At 38.9% G+C, this 15,619-nt stretch overlaps 1 protein-coding gene across 5 annotated transcripts in view; it reads left to right on the top strand.

Moving 5' to 3' along the window:
* xxylt1 (xyloside xylosyltransferase 1) overlaps positions 1 to 15,619 on the top strand; it is a 158,190-nt gene that overhangs the window by 20,060 nt on the left and 122,511 nt on the right. For 3 of the 5 annotated variants that reach the window (XM_078563901.1, XM_078563899.1, XM_078563900.1), the window contains one exon: positions 13,725 to 13,872. In XM_078563901.1, coding sequence (XP_078420027.1) covers positions 13,725 to 13,872 — 148 coding nt within the window. Of the gene's footprint in view, positions 1 to 2,989; positions 3,194 to 13,724; positions 13,873 to 15,619 lie in introns of those variants that run through there. The other 2 variants (XM_078563902.1, XM_078563903.1) reach the window with 2 other exon arrangements.

The raw sequence follows: 15,619 nt of genomic DNA, 5'->3' as shown, positions 1-15,619 counted from the left end.
TTACTGGCTGGCTTAACTTTGTAGGATCATGGCTAAAGTACAGCATATCTACAAATCCATGCATGAGTATGGATGTTAATACTTCCTGACAATGCATCATGCACTTCGGGATTCCTTGGAAGAAGAGGGCTGCAATTTTGATAAAACATGAATCATTCTTTACTTTAATTAACATTGGACTTTTTTTCCTGTAGAAATAATGAAGAAGCTATAACATTGCTCATCATTATTAAAGAGTAAATTAGAAAGCAATTCCAGTGACCCCACATACAGTTAAATATAGAAATCAAGTTGCTGCCTTAATTGCCCTGCTGTTTCAGAAGCTTCATTGAGAAGCTTGGTATCGATAAAAATGGAGTTGTGTGGAGCTGCTCTACTTAACATGTTCACTATGCACTAAACGTGCTTGAAGAGGGTAAGACTTGTTCATTCCAGTACAAGTAAATTTCTAAAGCACCAACTTGCATTTGTAAAAACGTCTAGTATGGTAAAATATCCAAAGACACTTCAAAGCAATCAAACAAAATTTGACACTGAACTACATAAGAGATATTAGGACGGATGGCCAAAAGCTTGGCCAAAGAGAGCGATTTTAAGGGATGTCTCAAAGGAGGAGAGAGGGGTAGAAAAGCCAAGAGGTTTAGTGAGAGAATTTCAGAGCTTAGGGCCAAGGCAGCTTAAAGCATGGTTGCCAATGATGGAGCGATTAAAATTGAGGATGTGCAAGGGGGCAGATTGAAGGAGTGTTGGAAAGCCTTAATTACTGCCAAACAACCCCTCTGCCACTGAAAGTCAACTTTTATAAGTGTGGAGTCTAATTCTTACAGATATGTACGATTACTATTATTGCAATATTTTTTTGGATTTTTCTTTTACAATCCCAGTTTATAATACTGGACAAGTCAGATCCCAAAGTGAAACCTGGCTTGATAGATCCTAACATTTCTGTTTTAGAAATTGTGGAGAAAAGTTACTGAACAAATTTGTAGGAGTCTACTGATGAACTTTAAACACACGTTATTTATTAAATAAGAAAAATGAACTATGTTACACCAGACAAAAAGGTTGGAAAGATCTCAGTACAAACACAGAGGATGATTCAATTTCCCAACATACCTTTACCCAGCAATATCTTTACAGACACGTTTAAACCAGCAAAGAGTTACCGCTACCATGGCACAGATTTCCTGCTTGGGACTGGCACGTGTGCAAACTCTCTTTTCTCCCAGTGAATTCTTGAGCATTCACTTGGTGCTTCTCACCCAACTCCTCTCTCTCCCTGAGACACCCAACAATAACTGCACTTTAACTTCACTGTTTCAGTAGCAACACCACTAAACTGATCACATTACTGAATCTTATGACTGACTATTCAGTTAAACTACTGTCCCATGAGCCTTGTAATTTTTCTGCTCGGAGAGCTGTGGAACCCTGGCTGGGATTTTCTGGCCCTGGTGTGATGGGTTATATAGATACCTCTTCTGGTTTAGCCCCTGTGCTCCTAATGAACAGCCTTTCGATCTGATTTGTTAAGGAGCGACAATTAATTGCTCTGATCACACAGGTGAACGGATCCCCTGTAGAGGGGCCTGTAGTGAATTGGCCCCCTATTTACCATGAATTCCTGTACAAAATCCTATTGAAAGTCTTCGAGCAAGTTTAAGTGTAATGAACGACTGTTGGTGTCTTTGAATTACTGCTGAGTGCAAAATCTGGCCTAGTGTTCAGAATGAATATCTACCTGAGCTAAATTTCATAGTTTTATGTATATTGGCCCATTACTTACTTGGAATGTAGTTTAATAGACCTGCCTCATAAATCATTTGAGGTTTAGCACATAAGGTAGCTTCACAAATCGGTGGCTGCTCCTTGTATTGGGTATTACAAAATATTTCTAGTTATTACAGTTTAATTGGGGCATTTACTTGCTATTTCAATGTGTATCCAATGGATAAGTAACACTTTTTTTTCCTTATACACTTTGCAATGCATTTATCAGGCGGATTGTGGTTCATGCAAGAGTCGATGCTTCCTTTTAGTTGGCTGTTTATCTGCTCTTTTTCCTGGCAGTCATTTTTACTGCATTTTGGATTTGTTATGTGAGAAAATTGTGTTTTCCTAGGGAAGGTTAAAATGCCTCACCTGACTCCCACCCTTATGTAGATTTTCTAGCTTTGATTCTTCTAATGTACATAACATCACAGAAAATCTGTTCTTCACTTTACTAGTTCTTTTAGCGATTTTGTTTTTTGTGCATTTGGCCTGTGTACAAATAATGGAAAAGGTTCAAAGTCCAAAACGCCAACTCAAAGAAAAATTAGAGGCTATGTACTGTACAAGGATGCGATGAAGAAAATGGCAAATTAATCACTCTTATTCCACAACCCACATACAATTGAAATTTGTATGTACACGGTTGCTGCAATCTGCTTATTGTATGTGGGTAAGAAATTCTTCATTACCTTTCTTATTTATATGTAGAAACACAATATAATAAACGACTCAGTTTATCATGGAATAAAGCTTCTATGCAATGGACCTTCATGGCTCAGTTCCTGAAGTTGCACGCCATAGTTTTGCTGTCAATGAGCTGTCATTTTCAAACAGTAATTGTTGATCTGTAATCCTTTTTTAAAACTGTCATTTGAATAAGAGTTATTGGTTTGTATAACAGCAAGGATGCTGGGGAAAGAATTTTGTCTTCCTTCATTTTGTATGTAAACTTAATTTTTATTTATTTATCAAAAGCATAATTCCATAGCAAAAATGATTGTGGTTGAGTTGGAAGTAGCTAACCAGCAGATTAGAATGTGTAAAGAAATTGCACCATGACTTCAACTCTTAAGATATTTTAAAGATTTTGTTCAAGTTCTATTTAGCTCCGTTTCAGTTTGTTGGAGCAAGTGGACTTAAGGGGAAATGTCTGTAACCTAGTTTCAGAAGCGAATAATTGGAAAAAGTCATTGGCCTGTCCGTTTATAGAACGCTTCTGATAATTTTCAGATTCCATGATGGTTTAGTTTGGGCTTCTCAATCATAAATGGGTGTGTAGTCCTGTTGTTGACCTGAACACTTGATGGTGCTGTTGTACAAAGGATTCATATGCTGTATATGCAATATCAAAGCAGATTGATTTTGACAGCCTGCTGAATAATAGTGACAAATGGAGATGGGTCACAAGGTAAAAATTATGGTATGTTGTAATTGGTGTTTAATCTCTTCAGTTGTTCAGACAAAATAAAACCCCTTTTATTTGGGATTTTATTTGAGTTGTTAATCAAGTGTTGGCGGTTTGAAACAAATTTAATCTCCCTCATTCTTTCTTCACATCTGTCTCTTCTCCCCCACTTCCCACTGCCTTTCAAAGCGGACAGCTCCTCTTGCATTGACAGCAAGCTACGTTAAGTTGTGTTCGAAAGAGAAAAAAATATTGTTTTAAAAGTTTTATTTTGGGAATTCATCTGCTGGAAATGTCAGTCAATCATTATCAGTAAAGAATAGTCTTTGAGCTTAGCTCTTGTCTCCTGTTTTTTGTTCCATTTATGCAACCTGAGTTTCAGAATGTTGACTTATTGTATCTAAATGTTGGAGACTGGATCATTTCACAATGCACAGTGCCATTGCTGTCATTTTTTAATCTTTCTTTGAAAATTGGAGGATCTTTCTAATACCTTTATTTATAGCTTGGAGTCAAATTCATAAGGACAAAGAACATGAGAACAAGAATTTAAAAAGATCAGCTTTCAGATCCTCTGCAATGAGCATTGTTCAGCTTCTCTCCTAACACAATGCTATCTGTTTTCTCTACTCGCTAATGGAGTGATTCAATTAAATTGAGTTTTATTTTGTGCAGAATTCAGAATACAATAAATAACTTTGAATACAGCAATAATACTTGATAAAATTTAAACATGTCAAGCTGCAAAATCTCAAATACAAGTATGACGCTTAATTATAAAATTCCTGGTTCCAGGATTAAAAAGTTCCTTGTTATTAATCACTTGTGCAGTAAATGTGGTCTATTCCAAGTGAGAATTTACAGTTAAAATAGGACATTCCTGAAGTCTAATTCATGTGTGAAAATGTTTTTTGTTTAAATGGAAGCAAAAGTTGGCAAATAAAACTGTAGATCAGCAATGGAAAATATTTAAACTGTTGATGGAAAAAGTACAGACCAAATATATATGCCAGTAAAGAGAAAAAAAGCAACGTGAAGGATCTGTGAGATCATTAAATCAGAGGTAGATGTGAAATTCAATGAGAATTAATATTGAAGAACTTGCTCAAACAAAAGGTAGATGGATGGCTAAGATCTAATGGTTTACACCTATAGGTCATGAGAGAAGGTGGAAAGAACTAATGTAAGGCCTGGCTGTAATTTTCTAAGTTTGTCAGAAGCCTGAAGGATGCCAACTGTGACATCCCATTTCAAAAAAAAAAGGCTGAGGTACACCAGGAAATTATAGGCCCTTTTGCCTTTCTCCAGTTGTTGGCAAGGAGAAATAGGAGTCAGTCAGCATGGATTTCTAAACCATTCACAGAATTGTTGCAGTGCAGGTGGCGGCCATTTGGCCCATGGTGTCCCTCCGAATACTTTTAAGAAATAACTGAGGGGATGGATAACATATGGTTAATAGGGTTTATATGAATTTCCAAAAAAAACTTCATAAGATGCCACATATAAGAGATAAGACATTGCAGAACCAAAGGGAATAAAGCCACATGGATTGAGATGGTTGGTGGGTAGTAACCAAAGTAAATTTTCTTTGGCATTTAAAAGTATTGCGAGTAGTATTTCATAAATGTCTAAAATTGATGGAACAATATTGGAATGTACTTTTGGAGGTTAATGCCAAACTGTGGTTGTGAAAGTCTGCACGATGGCATAATTAAGTCAGTGGTTGGGCACTTAAGTGATGAATGCAGCTTGTTCTCATTTGTCTTACAGAAGGCAGCAAAAGTCAGGGCCAAATGCACCACTAAAGTACACTTTCTGCCCACTGCTGGAGCACTCCATATTCCTCCAGATCTCCTGAGGTGCAGAGACTAACTTGAATAGATTGTACTTCCCTGCCAATTCAGGAAGCTGCTGGGACATTGCTTTTAGTGGTGCCAGTTGCTACTGTTAATGACCACAGTAGACTGAGTACTGAGCACTGAACCCACCAATACAGGCCCATGATTTCCTGATTGCTGGCATATACAGATGACTCTCTGAAAGCCAGTTCCAGTGAGTTGTTGATTTCTATGGCCTGGAAATCCCTGGCTCTACTCTGCCAGCATAAGTCATGGAAGGGTGGAACTTTCTCCTCCAAAGCCAGAGAGTTCACCCAATCCCAGGATTGGGGGCATTCGCAGAGCCAAGGCTTCAAAAACATCAACGGTGGAGACCTCAGCCCTAACTGATCTCCCTTAGAAAATGGACTGGAGTCCTCTCGAGGGCCCAAATGGGCTCATCCATGATCACATTGTATCTAATGGACTGAATGTGATCGATGTGTAATTTCTTGGCTGCACCTGTAATACTTTTAAAATACCAGTTGATTTGTCACCTAGCATTTTATATTCTTTGCACAATCTCCTTGATTTAAGGAATGTCATTTTCTCTTTCTTTTGTATTTATTTTCGAGAAGTGGGTGTTGCTGGCATGGGCAGGTATTTACTGCCCATCCCTAAACTATATTTCAGCAGAGTCAATGGAGTGTCCCTCCCCTAGAACATTTTTTTAAATAACTATACTTGGTGCATTTTGGAGCCTGCTGTAAATCTGCTTTTCAAACCTAAAATAATTTCTCTTAGCATGGGAACAGATATTTAATGGAATAAGAACAAAAATGCAGAAAATTCTCAGGTCAGACAGTATCTTTGGAGAGAAAGAGTTAACAGTTCAGTTTCAGATCCTTTCTTCAGTTCTGATGAAGGGTCATCTTGACCTGAAATGTTAACTTTGTTTCTCTCTGCAGATGTCTCTAAACCTGATAATTTCCAGCATTGTTTTGCTTTTATTTTGGATTTCCAGCAATGGCAGTATTTTCCGTTTGTGTTGATATTAAATGGAAGTAGTTTTACAAAATCCACTTTTTTTAAATGGGAATCTAACTCGAAATATGTCCAGCTTTATTGACCATTTAAAGAGTCTGTCAAAGGATTAGATGTCTTTGTGGGGTCTAAATAGAAGTTTTCCTTTTTACAAGAGACTAAACACTTGAGATTTAAAAGCTTTAAATGTGTTTTGAGTGGCAGTTTTTTCTGTAGCAAGCACGTAGGATGAGAGCTATATTAGATTGTTAGAAGTTTTTTTTCAATCTGCATATGGTTCTTGAGGTCTGCCCATGGTGGACACTGGGTGTGTGGCTATGGAGGTTATGAAGGACCATGGGGGTGGGTGGGTGTTATGAGTTGGCACAGAGGATATCAGGGATGGTGGGGAGTTGGGTGGGGGAGTTTGAAGGGTGAGGGAGGCTGAGATGGCCTAACAACTGAGACGGAACTGAGGTGGACCTTTTAACCAACTCACCTTGGCAATTTCCTGTTCCCTCGTGTGGTCACCTACACTCTGCTTCCACGGTCAGTGGGGCCTGGCTCCATCCCGCACCCACTACCCCAGAGTAAAAATTGCGTGTATCTGGGTATGTTTTACTGAGGCGGATCTGAGAGTCAGGGAATTTCCCGACTCGAGCTACCTGCCTCCTTAGTGAAATCTGGCTCCCTTTATCTATTTCTGAACCTAGAATTACTGTTGGTGCTGTCAGTGGGTGACTGGTTCATGTACTCGCATGACATTCATTGCTCTATTTTAGCAGAGGTGTTTACCTATTGAAAATGAATGCCTCCCTTTAAATGACAGACAAGATACTGCCACACGAATACGTTGCACATTCATGTGCCAATATTGCCAGCAGTAATTTTGAAACTCTGGTTTCTCCTGACCCTTTTCAGGGCTAGACTCCATTGCAATTATCAGAATCTACCTCCAAAGTAACTTCTTTCCCCACCTAAACATGCTCATTTCCCTCTATTGAGCACAAATATATCACACGTTTAGATAAAAGCTAAATGAAACAGGTTAATGTCCTTCATTATAATATCGGGAACAGGAATGTCAAGCAAACGTTTAACTGTCTGCATCTGAGTTTTTCTTTTTAGCCTATTCTCTCTAGTTTTGAATCAAAATCCTTCAATTGGATGAATTTGTAGTGCACATTGTAATATTAAATGTCAGATAGACATCATAGCATTTACAACATTACACTAGTAGTCTCAAAATAAAGTTTTAATATTAGCTCCAAAGTTTCATTCGGATTCAGATTTTAAAAAAGGCCAAGCATAAAAAATTAAATTATCAAGCTACATCTATTAATCTAAAATTTGATACTAACAAGATGAAAAAATATGTCTCTTAAATTGTGAAGGGATCCAGAACCGGTAAATGCTTCTGTGCTGTGGGGATTATTCCCATGCTTTTAGACTATATCATCTCCCTATCTACTGCCATCTACACTTCAGGTATAATGAACAATTCTGTGTTGTAAATCACCAGCTGCACTTCAGTTTGCACAGTGCTATTGCACTTTAAAAAAAAAAATAGCTTAAATTGCATTTTTGACATCCTGTAATCTACATTTCACACCACACTCATTAGACGTAATAGCCTTTCAAAAGGGAATGAAGCACCACAAGTATATTGACACATCAATTTTCTAAAAGTTCTGCTGTGAATATGAATTGCTTCTTTACACTTTGCAATTGTCATCTTATTACTTTTTGTAGTTATTAATACACATGACATTAATACATAAAGCCACTAGAGTAATCCTTTAATGAATGTTAGGATTTGCATGCACTCGGCTATTAAGCATTAACTGTATACTGTATCATTTCACTCATTGGTAGTCCAACAGACTATACTGCAAAATAAATATTTTCCCACAATATTTAGAGCTGGCTTACTTTTATACTAAATTCAGAATAGGTGAACAGTAATTATATTTACAGGGATGGGCAGTAAATGTTGGCCCAGCCAGCGACATCCACGTCCCATGAACGAATATTAAAAAAAAAGTGATCTACATACATTGGGGCATTACAGTCCACTGGTTGCTACTGTCACTTCCTTCCTCCGATCATTTTGTGTTTTATATTTAGTTCTGCAGGCAGTTTAGTCAACATTGAATTCAAGAAATATTCTTAAAATACACTTTCAGATAAGCCTTTTTACATGTTATAATAGCAAAGATGCATTTAAGGAGACGGTGAGTCATCAACATGAAAAAAAAAGGAATAGGAAGCTGATAGGGTTAAATAATTTAGATGGAAGGAGACTCATGTGGAGCGTAAACACTGGCATAGACTAGCTGGGCTGACTGGTCTGTAAATTCTATGTAATCCTATTATTAAGTGTATTCTTTAGCCTATAATGCTCTTTTGCAATCATTAAAATAAAACTGAAGGATGTAAAAGCCTGATTTACAGGATGATTCAGAGGGAACTCAATATTATCCCCTTTAGTTTTTGCAGTCGAGGGTTTCCAACCGATTATATTTTTATTGATTATTCATGTTATCCTTCAAATTCCCTATTGTACTCATCTAAAACAAGAAATCAAAATGTATGATTAGCTAAGGGTTAATTTACAATTAATTTGGATCATATCTATGTTAAATGGAAAGCATTTTGTGATGAATTCCCGCCAAATTAATCAGTGTTGTAAAAGCTTTGAGGTCAGTGGTATTCAGAGTATTTACTGGTAATTAAGTCTGACCATTTTGTTAAAAGGGCTAGACTAGAATGGACAAGCTCTAATGTTTTCTGCCAACTTTAGTGTGTATCTATCACATAAGTACAGCAACTTCTTGTTATTCCATGTGTTTCAGTCACAGTATGTTGGTGAGATACCATTTTCATGCAGTTTCTGGAGGAGCAGGGCAACTTGGACAGCAACTTCCTGATTTATGGATTTAACTACTCGCGTTTGTCGCTGTTTAATTTACACATGACTAACGGTGAGCGCTGTTAGCCTCAGCATTATCTTTGATGCAAATTCCAGCCTAGTTGACTATTTTTCAGCTGATCCTTGGTGTAGGATTGCTGATTTCAGAAGGCTGTAATTCCAATGACCTTTCCTTAAATTTACCTTTCCGTCCCCTTAGATTAACTACCTTAAATTTGACTAGTGGTAAGGGACAGGAGGGTGTGACTATGAATGAGGCAGCTAGAGGGATCCAGGGAGTAGCAGTGCAGGAGCCTCAGCCCTTGCCCTTATCCAACAGGTTCGAGATTCTTCGTCCCTGTGTGGACGAGAGCGGGGACTGTAGGGAGGATGAGCAAACTGACCATAGCATCGTGGTACAGGGAGCCATTCAAGTTGGGGGAGAAAAGAGAAATGTAGTTGTAATCAGGGATAGTATAGTTAGGGGAATAGATACTGTTCTCTGTAGCCAGGTTCGAGAGTCCCGGAGGCTGTGTTGCCTACCTGGTCAGGGTTAAGGATATCTCACCTGGGCTGCAGAGGAACTTGGAGTGGGAGGGGAAAGATCCAGTTGTCATGGTCCACATAGGTACCAGTGATATAGGTAGAACGAGGAAAGGTTCTGCCGAGGGAATACAAGCAGCTAGGGGCTAAATTAAAAAGCAGAACCAAAAAGGTGGTAATCTCCGATTACTACTTAAGTCACGAGCTAATTGGCACAGGGTCAATAAGATTCAAGAGGAAAATGCATGGCTCAAAGATTTGTGTGGGAGAAATGGATTTGAATTCATGGGACATTGGCACTAGTACTGGGGAAAGAGGGAGCTAGCCTTTTCTGACGGGCTCCACTTGAATCATGCTGGGACCAGTGTCCTGGCGAATCGCATAACTAGGGTTGTAGATAGGGCGTTAAACTAAATAGTGTGGGGGAGGGTTCAGTTGCATGGAAATATAAAAAATCAAAGTTTAAGGAGAGGGTAAGAGTGCAGGTTAGTGATGAGGCTGATTGTTACCAAAAAGTGAAAGGAAGGGACAGTGTGTGTGAACGCCATATTGCACCAAAGAATCATATAAGAGTAGGGAAAATTGACAAGGCAAACTTAAAGGCTTTGTATCTTCGCGTAGCATTTGGAATAAAACTAATCAGTTAACAGTGCAAATAAAGATAATTAATTATGATTTGGTGAGTTACTGGGTTACAGGGAGAACAGGTTTGGGAGTCGAATATCCAAGGGTACCCAGTGTTTCGGAAGGGTAGGCAGGAAGGAAAAGGAGGTGGTGTAGCTTTGTTAGTAAAGGAACAGATCAGTGCTATAGTGAGGAATGATATCGGCACTGGAGAGCAAGATGTAGAGTCAGTCTGGGTAAAAATAAGAAATAGCAAGGGAAAGCAGCCCCTGGTGGGAGTAATCTATAGGTCCCCAAACAGTAGTTCAGCAGTAGGGCACAGTATAAACCAGGAAATACTGGGAGCATGTAAGAAAGGCATGGCAGTAATCATGGGTGATTTTAATATGAATATAGACTGGACTAATCAAATTGGCAAGGTTAGGCTTGAGGGAGAGTTCATAGAGTGTATTAGAGATTGGTTCCACAACATATTGCTCCAAGAAACAACCAGGCAGCAGGCTATTCTGGATTTGGTTTTGTGTAATGAGATGGGTTTAATTAATGATATAGTAAAGGATCCTCTAGAGAAGAGTGATCATAGCAAGATAGAATTTCAAGTTCAGTTTGAGAGTGAGAAACTTGAGTCCCACGCTAGTGTTCTGGAGTTAAACAAAGGTAACTACATAGGCATGAGGGCAGATTTAGCCCTAATGGACTGGGCAGGAAGACTACAAGGTAGGACAGTTGATGAACAGTGGCAGATATTTAAGGAGATATTCAATTCCTCTGAAGTAAAATATATTCCAGAGGAAGAAAGATGGTAAGAGGGGGGAAAAGCATCCATGGCTAAGCAAGGAAGTTAACGATAACACAAAGGCAAAAACTAAGGCATACCAAATTGCAAAGGTCAGTGGCAGGCTGGAAGATTGGGAAACTTTTAAAGATCAACAAAGGGTTACTAAAAAGTTAATAAAAAGAGCAAAGGTAAATTATGAAAGAAAACTAGTGCAAAATGTAAAAACTGATAGCAAAAGCTTCTATAAGTGTATAAAAGGAAAGAGAGTAGCTAAAGTGAATGTTGGTCCCTTGGTGGATGAGACTGGGGAGTTAATAGTGGAGAATTCAGAAGTGGCAGAGATGCTTAATCAATATTTTGCCTCAGTTTTCATGGAGGACACTAGTACCAACCCAATAGTAACAGGTAGTGCAGAGGGTATAGAGAAGGAGGAACTTAGAACAATCACCATCACTAGAGAAAAAGTACTGCAAACTATTGGGATTAAAGGGTGACAAGTCCCCAGGACCTGATGGCCTACATCCCAGGGTCTTAAAGGAAGTGGCATCGGAGATAGTGGATGTATTGGCTATAATATTATAAAATTTCCTGGATTTTGGAAAGGTTTCAGTGAATTGGAAAATGCTAATATTCGAAAAGTGGCGGGAAGGCAGAAAGTGGGAAACTATAGACCAGTTAGTTTAACGTCTGTCGTTAGGAAATTGTTGGAATCCATTATTAAGGAAGTAGTAATGGGGCATTTGGAAAGTCAAAATGCAATCCATCAGAGTCAGCATGGTTTTATGAAGAGTAAATCGTGTTTGACTAATTTGCTAGAGTTTTTTGAAGATGTGACAAGCAACGTGAATAATGGGGATCCTGTAGATGTTGTATATCTGGACTTCCAGAAGACCTTTGATAAGGTGCTGCACAAAAGATTAACACACAAGAGAAGATCACACCGAGTTAGGGGTAATATATTGGCTTGGATAGAGGATTAGCTAACCAACAGAAAGCAGAGTCAGGATAAATGGGTATTTTTCTGGATGGTAAGCTGTGACTAGTGGGGTGCCACAGGGTTTGGCCCTTCAGGCCCCAACTATTTATAATCTATATTAATGACTTGGATTCAGGGATGGAAGATACTATAGCTACATTTGCAGATGACAAAATAGGTGGGAAATAAGTTGCAATGAAGAAATAAGAAACTTACCAATGTATATGCGCAGGTTAGGTGAATGGACCAAAATTTGGCAGATGGAGTTTAATGTGGATAAGTGAGAGGTTATCCATTTTGGTCGGAAGAATAAAAAGGCGACTTGTTATTTAAATGGATAGAAACTTCAGAATGCTTCAGCGCAGAGGGATCTGGGTGTCCTCGTGCATGAATTGCTGAAAGCTAGTATGCCGGTACAGCAGGTAATGAGAGGCAAATGGAATTTTGACATTTATTGCTGAAGGAATAGAGTATAAAAATAAGGAAGTGTTGTTGCAACTGTACAAGGCATTGGAGAGACCACACCTGGAGTACTGTGCACAGTTTTGGTCCCCTTACTTGAAGGATGTAGTTGCATTGGAGGTGGTTCAGAGGAGGTTCACTAGATTGATTCCAGAGATGCGGGGCTTGACTTATGTGGAGAGATTGAGCAGTTTAGGCCTATACTCACTAGAGTTTAGAAGGATGAGGAGAGATCTAATTGAGGTATATAAGATGCCAAAGGGGATAGATGTGGAGCGGACGTTTCCCCCATAGTTTTCGGCTTAAGGGGTGGTAGATTTAAATCAGAGATGAGGAGGAATTACTTTTCTCAAAGGGTCGTGAATCTGTGGAATTCACTACCTCAGAGTGCAGTGGATGCGGGGACGCTGAATAAATTTGAGGTGATGGACAGATTTTTAATTAGTTTTGGGTTGAAAGGTTATGGGAAGAGGGCGGGAAATTGGAGTTGAGGCCGAAATGAGATCAGTCATGATCGTATTGAATGGCGGGGCAGGCTCGAGGGGCTGAATTGCCTACTCCTGCTTCTAGTTCTTATGTTCTTCAAGCATTGCTTTCCTTAATTCACATTTGTTATTGATGTCTTAGGGGTGGAATGTTTCATTGTTACAAGATGTTGTGCTGGACCACGTCTATCTCTTGGCTAAACAAGTAATGAATACATGAAAGAAGCCAGTGAGTGCACAGATATTTCCCTATAATAAGCTATAAAGTAGTTTGGCAGGTTAGTCTTTTTCTTGATGCTTAATTTTAAATATATGAACTGCGCTCCTGTCCTTCAGTATTGCCTGTACAGCTTTGGGTGAGTGTATGGGACAACAAAATGCATTCTACTAATTCAGATTTTGCTGGTTGAAGATTGCTAGGTAAAGAAGGACCTTTTATTCTCCATCTAAAAATTCTCCATCTAAAAAATATTACAGCAAACTCAAATGTTTATATTGCCTGGCTCATGCTGCTCTAGATGCCCTTCTACTTGTATGGAGAAGAGATTTCTATAGCAGTTGGCATTGTCTTAAGACTGATACTCATCCTGGTGGCAAGCAGAGCTTATGCAAGGGTATGGGTTGGCAGCAAATGCACTTGACCCGGATCCGGAGGGAGCAGCACCACCTTCTTACATTGATCAGTTGTTGCCAACAGCAGAGGGCAAACCAACAACATAAACACGACATTAAAAACATGATGGAGTGTTGCAGGACACTAAAAGTAAGTGAAGTTTGCAAATTGCTGATCCTCACAGTGCATTCAGTGAAATTAACATTTTTTTTCAACTATGTTAAAGGTGGCAGTTTCTCAGGCATTGCTCTTTCATTTATGTGCAAACGGAAAGGTGGGCTCTTTGTAACCAGTTGTGTGCTCTCCCTTGCCAGGTTATATTCCATGATGTGGATGCCCTAACTCAGAAGTTGTTCCCTGTTGTTGAAGGAATGCAGAAACACTTTAGTGCTGGATCTGGTGCCTACTACAGTGACTCCATTTTCTTCTTATCAGTTGCCATGCACAGAATCATGCCTACAGGTAAACTTTGTATACTAAATATGCTGGAGGAACTTGGAATATTGGAATATTAAGTGTGTTTGCTCTGTGAAACAATCTATGCAAAATATCTCTGGTCTAGAATTTGAATTTGGTCAGTAAATATTCTAAAAAGCTTCTGTCTGTGCAAGTCATATTGAAAGTGGAGTGATTGTCATTCATACAGAATCGCTGTTTATAAAACCTTATTTCAAACTGTCCATCTAAACAAACCAATCCTTTATTTCATATTTGCAATTTTGAAAATTCCAAATTCATAGAGCATCAGTGTGCAAGTTGTGCTTTAGCATTAGACTCAGCTTGCTGATCCCCAGATTGTAAGTTTGTTAGCTTGAGTGAGGCCAAACTAGCTGAAGAGAAATTCTTTGCTAAGCTTTTAATTTTGGCAGGGTCTCCTAGGCTTCCAATATTTGTGAATAGCTGATAGCTTGCAATTGAGGGCTACATTTTCATAGAATCATCAGGCCATACAGCACAGAAACCATTTGACCAATTAGTCCCACTTATCCTGCTCTTTTGGCATAGCCTTGCAGATTTCTTCTTTTCAAGCATAAAACAAATTCAAAAAGTCAAATTATTCATGATAATCATGGGGGATAGGCTGGAAAACTCAGATGAGCAAAGTTAGCCTAGATGAGAAGTTCAAAGAATATTTTTGGGATAGTTTCTTGGAACAGCATGTTCTGGAGCCAGCCAAAGGGCAGGCTATACTAGACCTGGTACTGTGCAATGAGATGTAAAGGTGCTCCTAGGTAGCAGTGCTCATATGATTTGAATTTTACATTCAGTTTCAGGGAGAGAAGAGTGGGTCCAGGACTAGTATTTTAAACTTAATTAAGGGAAATTATGAAGGCATGAAAGCAGAGCTAGCTAGAGTGAACTGGCAAATAAGGTTAAGGGATGGGTACATAGAGATGCAGCGACAGTCTTTTAAAGGGATATTTCAGAATACACAATAGATACACTCCAATAAGAAGAAACTTCCAAGGGGAGACCCCACCATCTGTGGTTAACTTAAAAAAAAAAGTTTAAAGACAGTATCGAACTTTAAAAAAAAAAGCATATAATTGCACAAAGACGGGAGGCAGGTCAGAAGATTGAACATAAAGAACCAGCAGAGAATAACAAAACGATTGAGGGAAAAATTAGAGAATGAGAGAAAGCTAGCTGAAGACAGATATTATGAGTTTCTATAGATATTTAAATAAGAAAAGAGTTAACGAAGTGAATGTTGGTCCTATAGAAAGTGAATCTGGGGAATTAACAATGGAAAGTAAGGAGATGGCAGATGAACTGAACAGGTATTTTGCGTAAGTTTTCCCCATTGAGAATATGAGTGACATCTCAGAAATAGCTGTAAATCAGGAAGTGGAAGGGTGGAAGGAACTCGGCAAAGCTACAATCACCAGAGAAGTGGTATTGACCAAAATGTTGGAGCTGCAAGCTGACAAGTCCTTGGGTCCTGATGGACTTCATCCTAGGGTCTTGAAAAAAGTGGCTAGTGAGATGGTTGATGTGCTGGTTTTGATTTTCCAAAATTCCCTAGATTCGGGAAGGTTCAATTTGATTGGGAAATAGCAAATGCAACTCATTTATTCGAAAAGAGAGGGAGGCAGGAAGCTCCAGGCCTGTTAGCTTAACATCTGTCAGAGGGAAAATGTTAGTTATTATTAAAGATGTTATAGCAGGGCACTTAAAGCTTAAGGCAATCAGGCAGAGTCAACATAGT

The sequence above is a fragment of the Cetorhinus maximus genome, chromosome 19 (genome assembly GCF_964194155.1).
Source record: "Cetorhinus maximus chromosome 19, sCetMax3.hap1.1, whole genome shotgun sequence".
Classification (NCBI taxonomy): Eukaryota; Metazoa; Chordata; class Chondrichthyes; order Lamniformes; family Cetorhinidae; genus Cetorhinus; species Cetorhinus maximus.
The sequence above is the reverse complement of the archived record's forward strand: the minus strand, read 5'-3'. Positions and strand labels throughout refer to the sequence as shown.